The 9,958-nt window shown below is 40.6% G+C and overlaps 1 protein-coding gene across 1 annotated transcript in view; it reads left to right on the top strand.

The window, feature by feature from the left end:
- SCARB2 (scavenger receptor class B member 2) overlaps positions 1-4,919 on the top strand; it is a 140,026-nt gene extending 135,107 nt beyond the window's left edge. The window contains exons 11-12 of the mRNA XM_007949035.2: positions 2,484-2,642; positions 4,881-4,919. Coding sequence (XP_007947226.1) covers positions 2,484-2,642; positions 4,881-4,919 — 198 coding nt within the window. The remainder of the gene's footprint in view (positions 1-2,483; positions 2,643-4,880) is intronic.
- The last annotated feature ends 5,039 nt before the right edge of the window (positions 4,920-9,958 follow it).

Below are 9,958 nucleotides of genomic sequence, written 5' to 3'. Positions count from 1 at the left end.
ACTTAAAGCCTCCAAACTGTGAGAGAATAAACTCCTGTTTGTTAAGGCCATCGCATTTGTGGTATGTTCTTGTCAGAGCAGCACTAGGTAACCAGAACAGGGATCAAGGGTGCCCTGATGGCACAGCGGTTAAAGTGCTCCTCTGCTGACAAAAAGGTCGTCAGTTCAAACCTACTAGCCACTCCATGGGAGAAAGATGTGAGTCTGGTCTTGTAAAGATTTATAGCCTTGGGAACCCTATGAAGGCAGTTCTGCTCTGTCCTATAAGGTTGCTGAGTTGAAATTAACTCAGTGGCAGTGGGTTTATACAGAATCAAAGTGACAACAGCCACTTGAGTTTATGTTACTGGGGGATGGCAGGAAAAACTAAGAAAAGGAGGATGAGAATGATTGCATAATACACAGAATGTAATTAGTGTAACTGAATTTTACATGTAGAAATGGTTGAATTGGTGTATGTTTTGCTGTGTATATTCTCAGCAACAAAATAAAAAATTTTAAGAAATATAATGTTTTCTTCCCATAAAACTAACTTGTACTCTTTATAGAATTCTTGGTAATTTTTTTTAAAAAATTACTAAGAAGCCTATCCTTTAGAAACACACACAGTTGACACCTTCATGTGTTGTCTCTTAGTATTTTTCTGATGTGATATTTTGTAGTTGATGTCATACTGTAGATACAATTTTATATTTTTCTTTTCCATTTGCCATTATACTGACAGCTACATTTATAAACTTTTGAAGGTTTTGTGATTAACAACTCCAAGACTGGCCTTTAATTATTTCATAGGAAAAATTCAGGCATTATTTGTCAATTCATAAGACCTATTTATAGTTGCGGGAGCTCTGGTAGCATAGTGGCTAAGGCACTTGACTGCTAACCAGAAGGCTGGCGGTTCAAACCCACCAGCCACTCCTCGGAAGGAAAGTTGGGCAATCCTACTTCCGTAGTGATACTGCTTCGGAAACCCAAGGAGGGGTCGCTATGAGTCAGGGCTGACTCGACAGCACACAACAACAACAACAACAATTTATAGTTGCACCTGGGTCATCCTTATTACTGTCTATGGGAAAGGGCATGAAAGTTGGGGCTTTTTGAAAAGGCAAAAGGACACGGTTCTGTCAGTGTATGTTCATAAAAAAACTCAAACTCACTGCCATCAAGTCGATTCCGACTCATAGTGACCTCCTTTGGGTTTCCAAGGCGGTAAATCTTTACAGAAGTAGATTGCCCAGTCTTCCTTCTGCAGAGTGGCTGGTGGGTTTGAACTGTCAACTTTCTGGTTAGCAGTCAAAATGCCTTAGGCTCTGCACCACCAGAGCTCCATAGTAATGGCAATATTCGAAGTTCCCTCAATCCCTAAGTTTTGCTGTCTTTTTCAATAAAGACTAGATTGACTTCTAGAAATGATGGAGTGAAACCTTGTATTTTTTTTTTCTTTTTTGCTTTTGCTGCCTTCTAGAAAGAACTTAACTTTTCCCTTCCCTAGAAACATAAAATATGTTAGACCTAGAAGGACTTGGAGACTGCCTGCTCCCCATGCCCCTTTTTATGGAGGAGAAAACTCTGGCAGAGGAGCCTTGGCCAGTTAGTAGAAATACTGATTTGAGTAGATTCTGACTCATAGGACCTTTTGGAAACAGATTGCCAGGACTGTCTTTCAAGGTACCTCTGGGTGGATTTGAACTGCCAACCTTTTGGCTAGTAGTCCAGAGCTTAACCATTTGTGTCACCTAGAGACTCTTAAAGTCTGAAGTAGGCCAAATGTCTCTTGGTGCTCAAAATTTTTATAAGATTGAGCTCTACAGATACCTTGCCCGTGACACGGAGTATAGGAAGTGTTATTCTAGTGTATTTCTTTAGTTACCAATACCTTCTGGAAGTCTAGTTAGCCTCATAACTTTCCTGAACATTTTCTGTCAAGATCTCTGGTCCTGATTACTCAACCAACTTTTATTGAGCACTCACTGTGTCCTGGGTGGTAGACCCAGCATTGAGGTTCTTGAGATAAAAGTCCTCAACCTTGCCTTCAGAGATCTCACAGCTGGGGAAAACCCCACAGGTAAACAGACTATTATAATGTGGAGTGTGAGGACAGCGATGGAGGAGAAGGGGTCTTTAACCAGACCTGACGTGGCCAGAGAAAACTTCTGAAAAGAAGTTATACCATGCTGGATTTTGAAAGATGAGTTGGAGTTGTCTGACAGAAAACAAAAGAGAAACTTTCAGAATTTGAGATTTTTCCCTTCATTTCCCCAATCTATTTTGAGAGGAAAAAAAAAAAATTGTCTTCAGGAGAAAAGAGTAGATGTTAATGAATAAATGCCTCATCTGCTTACTCTAATTCATAATAGATTTTCAGTATATCTGGTTTGCTAACAGGACAGCCCCAAATTATGTTTAATGATTGGGAAGACACAGAAGAAACATTATACCTAAATATTTAATAATCAAGGGCTTAATATTTTTTCCCTCTTTAGAGTGTTCTCATTGATAATGAGACTGCAAATCGTCTGAAGTCTGTGATTAACACTACTTTGATCATCACCAATATACCCTACATCATCATGGCACTGGGTGTGTTCTTTGGTTTGATCTTTACCAGGCTTGCGTGCAAAGGACAGGGATCCATGGATGAGGTGAGTAGTGACTGAAAGAATTTCACCCTTGCTCATTAACTTTACTGGAAGATTCCTTATCAAAGGGCTGTCAACTGGCTCTTCAGGAAGGATTCTGGGTTTTTATGATGGGCATAATAATTTCCTGGTTGGGTATACTATTACTGCACCAAATAGGAAGCAAAGGAAGTATGTCACAGAAGGCAGGGTAATAGAGTGGTCCCATATAGTTTTTGGGGGTCTCTTGAAGGGAATGAAATCTCTGGATGTATTATCTGGGAGTAATCTTTATGTCTGTGGAAAGAATAACCTGAAAGAGGAGGAAGTACACCAGTTAAGCAGCTGGGTTTTGGTGTCACAGTGCTTGTGTTAAAATCCCTAGTCTGCCACTTAATAGTTGTGTGACCCTCAGTTTCTTTATCTGTAAAATGAGAAGTAATAACAGAGCCTACCTTACAAGTTTTTTTATGAAGAGCTGATGATGTACTATACTATACATAAAGCACTCAACCCAGTGTTAGCATATACGAAGAGCTTAATAAACCTACTGCCAATGCGTCAATTCCAACTCAGAGCAATCCCATATGGTTTCCAAGGCTGTAAACTTTATAGAAGTATATTGCCTCATGTTTCTCTTGTGGAGCAGCAGGTGGGTTCAAACTGCCAACCTTCTGGTTAGCAGCTGAATACTTTAACCAGTATTTTATCATGTTTAATAGTAACTAGTGTCAGTAACTAGTTATTATTATTAAATATGATAAAATAGCTCCAAGATTACAAAGCAAGGTAACTAAAGACATGCCTGAAAAGAATTTCTGCAATATCAGAAGATACCCACTATTGTCATTATTGCACAATAAATGCCTGGAGCATGGGAGTCATTATTTTTCTGGAGAAATAGGAACAACCCCAAATGGATGGGAGAAGCAGTTAGGCTGGCCTTCTTATGTGACCAGCAGGCTACCTCAAGACCTTCAGTGAGTCTTTTCTTTAGAACCCTGTGGTGGTTAAATTTGTGTGTCAACTTGGCTGGGCAGCTGGATGTAGTATTCCCCTATGATGAGATTGGTAATTAACTCCATGGTGGAATCTATTGGAGCAGCTGAGTAGCTGCTTTGGGTACATGGTCTGCTTCCAGTATATAAGAAACAGCTTTGGGAATAGTCTCTAGCTATGGCGTGCTTGAACCCTGCGTGTAGCCATGTTGCTGTTCAGCAGCCTGCCATGCTCTGCCAACCTGGGGACTTTCAGTAGACTTGAATTAATGGCCTGCCATGTGGTTTGGTAATATCGGGACTGTACGTTTTTACTTGTCAACCTTGGGCTTGTCAGCCTCAGCAGCCAGCAGCTGAGTGAAGAAAAGCCTCCAGCTTCAGTGGGCCAGGAGCAGGAGGCAGAGGTGAAAGCCAAGGTTGATGGGCTTTCACCCAGCCCCCCTAGAGCCTGGTACTTTGAACTTGGACTTAAAGCCTCCAAACTGTAAGAAAATAAACTCCTGTTTCTTCAAGGCATCCCATTTGTGGTATATTCTTGTCAGAGTGGTACTAGGTGACCAGAACAAAGCCTTTCTTAAATTCTCAGCAGCTTCCCTTTCTGTCAACAAATACTTCTTTTTTCCTAGCCACCTCAACTAAGTGTGAGGTGAATGTGAAGTAGAAAATGAAATAGCTTGAAATCAACTGAGTAATGTTTGCTCAGATTTTCCTACCTTCCATCATGTTTCTTACCCATGCCAGTCACTTTAGCTGGAATTAGCTGTGAGATGAATTATTTTGCCATTTCGATCTGTAGCTCTTGCAGTATGACTTTAAACAGCCACTGAGATTTTCATAAGCCCAGAAAAACCCTTCTGTAAATGTTTTACTGCTGCTATAGCTAACCCTATTCATGTATTCAATAAGCAAGCACTTATTGGGCACCTACCATCTTGCAGACACAGTTGTCTAATAGGATTGGAGGCATTCAGGAGGCAAATTCAGTAGAATGTGATAAGTGTTATAGTTCTGGCAACACAGAGGATAGACTCTAATGTTGAGGTTGCAGGTGGTCAGGGAAGGCCTTCTTGAGGTTAGGTCTGCATCTTAAATAAAGAACAAGAAGAGACAGGCCAAAAGAGGACAGAAGTGCAGGGGACACACTGTCTTATCAGGTTCTTCTCTTTCCACCTCCCCCTTCCCCCACCATGTAAGTTTTCACATCCAGAGAGAAGTTTCTGACATGAACACCTAACTTCCTTGTCCCATCTTTTCTGTGTTTCAGGGAACAGCAGATGAGAGAGCACCCCTCATACGAACCTAACCATCATGTGAGCTTGGTGAAGGAATTGTGAGCTGTCCTGACCTGTCCCACATCATGAGGAAATCCTCAGCATCTGTACAGGCTTGTTACCTGTTGTAGAGAAGAGGGAGAGGAACCAGTGTTGGCAAGTGATGAGAACATTCTGGCCAGCAGGTTAAAGAACAGGCTGACATGGTTGGCCATTATGCTTTATAAAATCATGTGGTCCCTGACAAACTGTTTTGTTTTTCATGTGTCTAGCAAGTATTTAATATAAAGACTTATAATTTTTTTTGTTGTTGGTGGGTGCTGGTAGCTCCAGAATTTTGTGACCACTGTTGTGGTTATAATGTCTCTGTGTCACTTGTTAATGCTACTTGGTCTAACTTTATTCTGTATGCGTCATTCACCAAACTCTGTGCTAAGAATACATATGTACCATTTTATGTTGTATCCCTCCATTCATTTCACTCCCCAAAGTAAATAGAGCTTGGAATCCAGGGTAAAAAGCCTCAGTCAATACATTATTCAAATGCATCTGATTTCATCTTTTTAAGTTACATAACACATTTTATGCTCAGAATTCCTCCAGGAAAATAACTCAGTCTTCGGATTACTTTTATACTGCATAGGAATCTAGTGGGGAAGGGGTGGGGCGGGGTGAATTGAGGGGTAGAGTGATAGAGAGACCCATGAGTTGATAGTGATAAGCCCCTGAGGGCTTTTTTTTTCTTTTACCTCTGATCAAAAACATATTGCTTATTTCCATATGTGTTTCGTAATGGTTACTTGGCTTAAAATCACATTTCATATTTTCCTTTAAGAAGCCTGTGGCAAACTCATAAACTTCACTCGGAATTATAAATTGGTTAAGAATGTAACTGTTTCGCTTTGGGTTGAAAATAACAAACTACTCCTCATGCTCCCTCTTGTAGCCATTATTGTGGAAAGACCCTGAAAGGCTTCTTGATTGTCAGCATTGTCATGGTCACAGAACACAAGCATCCAGTGTTACATACTCAACTTAGGGAGGGAGAAACTAAGAGAGAGAGAGGTTAATACTTTTCTCTCAGGGAAAATTGGGAGTTAGGCACAGAACAAGAAAAGGGCTTTGTCACTTTTAGCTCCAGGATTTTCACACTAGACTTTATCTCATGTTCTAGAAAAATAACTAATCCTCAAGTCAAACAAGTACTACACAACTAACCTATATTGGGGTTTTTATTTAAGGGAGGCTAATTTTTAAAAATTTTAATTGAGGTATGAGTTCTGCAAGATGACTCATACTTGATGCTCTAGGCATTACTGGAGTAAAGTGCTTGTTACTCTCTTGGAGTAGAAAGAACACTGAACAGAATGCTCTTCATGTAGTTTATACAATTGGTTAATTTCATGTGCTTCTTCACATGCTTATTTCTACAGTTAATGCAAATGAAATGTTTCACTAATAAAAAACTGCTGTTTATATGAAATTTCACTGGAACTTGTGTTATGTCATCAGATGTCCAGTTGTCTATGGCGTTTCATTTGAAAGATGTGCTTTGTCCTCTTGACAGATACAGCCCCCAGTCACACCCCTTGATTTCAGCACAGCTATAGGGTAGACAAGGCAGACTGTGAAGTCCCACTTGAAGCATGTCCCACATTCTCCTTTTCTGCTTTGGGCCTTTTCCAAAGCCCTCGAAGTCCCTTCAGCCCTGGCCTAGGAACCTGGCAGTTAATGCCTCCAGGACAACCCTCAATCAAAGGGGGCAGGGGGCAGCTGATAAATGCTCTGGGCCCTCAGCAGGACAGTTCTTAGACTTACTCTGTTTGGTTCATCAGCCAGAATTGAGCCCCGTGAGCTTGGGTGCCCACCACGGTAACCTACCTTTTATTAGCATTTTTAATTCCCTGTCACATTCTCCCCACCCCTTGCTGTTGCTTCCTCCTAAATAATCTCCCTGCTGTAACATCCTTATTTCTGATTTCAACTTCCAAGTGAACCAAAACAAAAATGCAGACAAATCTTCCCAGAAGAGTTCAGTAGGGTCACAGAACTATTAGAGAAGTACTGGGTCCTGTTTCTAGGGACATTTGGACTAAAATTATTGGTTCTCATTTTTGAAATTGCATAAATCCAGATCAATCATAAAATATCTAGCTCTGTTACAAACGTCCTTATGTATATTGACATTTGATAACCCCTAGCATTTGTGCTCTCTGGAAATCCCAAATCTGATTTCATCTGGTATATGCCACAAGGAGAGTTCCTTGTACCTATTTCTGTTTAACACCCAAAGGTATACAGAAACACCTGGAATTCTGCAAGATACCAAGCCTAATTATTTAAATTAAGGAGTAAGAAGAATCCAGGATATATTTGAAAGAATACTAATGAAGGGTGACATGTACTGCTAGGTATTAAAGTGATAAAGGGTGGTACAGGATAAGTGGTACAGAATGCAAAGTCTAGAAACATGTATACATGGTTAGCCTGAGATAAAGGTGGCATTTCTAATAATAATTGTATTCTTCACTTCTTCAACTAATATATTTTTAAAGTTTTAAAACAATTGTACTGAAATAGTTTACATGCCATAAAATTTGTTGTTGTTGTTGTTGTTAAGTGCCGTCATTTCCGACTCATAGCGACCCCATGCACAGCAGAACGAAACACTGCCCGATCCCGCACCAGCCCCACAATCCCTGCTATACTTGAGCCCATCATCGCAGCCACTGTGTCAATCCATCTCATTGAAGGCCTCCCCCTCTTTCGTGGACCCTCCACCCTACCAAGCATGACATCCTTCTCCAGGGAATGGTCCCTTCTTACAACATGACCGAAATAGGTGAGACGAAGTCTGGTCATTCTTGCTTCCAAGGAGCATTCTGGCTGCACTTCCTCCAGGACAGATCTGTTAGTTCTTTTAGCTGTCCATGGTACTTTCAGCATTCTCCGCCAGCACCACAACTCAAAAGCATCAACTCTTCTTCGGTCTTCCTTATTCATTGTCCAGCTCTCACATGCATACAAGGCGATTGGAAATATCATGGCTTGTGTAAGGCGCACCTTAGTCCTCAAGGAGATATCCTTGCTCCTCAGCACTTGATACAGTTCCTTCGCAGTTGACTTTCCCAATGCTACACGTTGTCTAATGTCCTGACTGCTGCTTCCGTTGGCATCGATTGTAGACCCAAGCAATGTGAATTCTTTGACAACCTCAATGTTCTCTCCATTGATTGTGATGCTCCTCATTGGTCCAGTTGTGAGGATTTTTGTTTTTTTTTATATTGAGACATAATCCATACTGCAGACTGTATTCTTCAACCTTCATCAGTAGGTGCCTTAAGTCATCCTCACTTTCAGCAAGCAAATATAAATAAAATTTACCTGTCTTAAATATATAATTGAATGGGTTTTGGCAAATTTACTGGGTTGTGCAACCTCATTATAATCCAGTTTTGGAACATTTTCATCACTCCAGTAAGATCCCTCATGCCATTTCATAGTTAACCCTGAATCCCACTTCCAGTTCCAGGCAACCACTACCTTTCTGTACATTTCATATAAATACAATACATGTGGTCTTTGGGGCTGGGCTTCTTTCTACATAGTATTTAAAATAATGTATTCAACTAGTTTTATTGAATACCTACTTTATGCCAAGTACTGTAAGACAGGCTATTGGCAACTACAAAGAGATATATGGATCTTATAGTCTAATGGGGAAAACAGTGACCAAATAATTATACAAATAAATGTAACATTTCAACTAAGTTTCATAATGCTCTGTAAACATAACTGGGAGTTCAGAGAAGACTTTGCTGAAGAATTTGACTAAGATTGAAACTTATTTGAGCAAAGGGTAAAGCATTTCAGACAGAGAGAGCAGGATGTGCCCGATAGAACATGTCTACTGTCCTGTCATCCTGAGGAGAGGCTAGCTGGAGGCCAGAGCACAGCTGGGAGTAAATAAAGAAAAGATAATTCCTGTTGGGACTGGAACCTCCTGATAACATGTCCAAAGTATGGAAGAAGTCTCGCCATGCTGACTTCCAAGGAATATTCTGACTGTACTTCCTCCAAGACAGATTTGTTTGTTCTTTTAGCAATACAGTGTATTCAGTACTCTTTACCAACACCATAATTCAAGGGCATTAATTCTTTGGTCTTCCTTATTCATTGTCCAACTTTCACATGCACCTTTGTTGTTGTTGTTGTTGTGTGCCATCGAGTCAGCCCTGACTCATAGCGACCCCTCCTTGGGTTTCCGAGGCAGTATCACTACGGAAGTAGGATTGCCCAACCTTCCTTCCGAGGAGTGGCTGGTGGGTTTGAACCGCCAGCCTTCTGGTTAGCAGTCAAGTGCTTTAGCCACTATGCTACCAGAGCTCCTCATGCACCTTAGGCAACTGAAAATACCTTACGCACTGCCGTCGAATTGGATCCTACTCATAGCAACCCTTCCTTGGGTTTCTGAGGCAGAATCACTATGGACGTAGATTGCCCAACCTTCCTTCTGAGGAGTAACTGGTGCGTTTGAACTGCCAGCCTTCTGGTTAGCAGTCAAATGCCTTAGGCACTACACCACCAGATCTCCTTGAAAATACCTTAAGTGTACCTTATTCTTCAAAGTGACATCTTTGCTATTTAACACTTTCAAGAGGTCTTCTGCAGATTTGCCCAGTGCAATACATCATTTGCTATTTTGACTGCTGCTTCCATGAGTGTTTGTGGATCCAAGTAAACTGATATGCTGGACAACTTCAATCTTTTCCCCATTTAACATAATGTTGCTTATTGGTCCAGTTGTGAGGATTTTTGTTTTATGTTGAGGTATGATCCATAATGAAAACTAAACCAACCCCACTGCCATCAAGTAGATTCCAATTCATAGCACCCCCCATAGGACTTCCAAGGCTGTAAATCTTTTTTTTTTTTTTTTTCAGGGTTGTACCCTTTCTTTTTTTTAAAAAAAAAATTTATTTTATTTATTGTGATTTGGGTGAAGATTTACAGAGCGAATTCACTTTCCATACAGCAGTTCACATATACTTTGCTCATGTCATTGACCACA

This window comes from Orycteropus afer, unplaced genomic scaffold (genome assembly GCF_000298275.1).
Source record: "Orycteropus afer afer isolate SDZICR_OR568_19922 unplaced genomic scaffold, OryAfe1.0 scaffold00235, whole genome shotgun sequence".
NCBI lineage: Eukaryota > Metazoa > Chordata > Mammalia > Tubulidentata > Orycteropodidae > Orycteropus > Orycteropus afer.
Note: the sequence above shows the minus strand (reverse complement) of the source record. Positions and strands in the feature narration are given on the sequence as shown.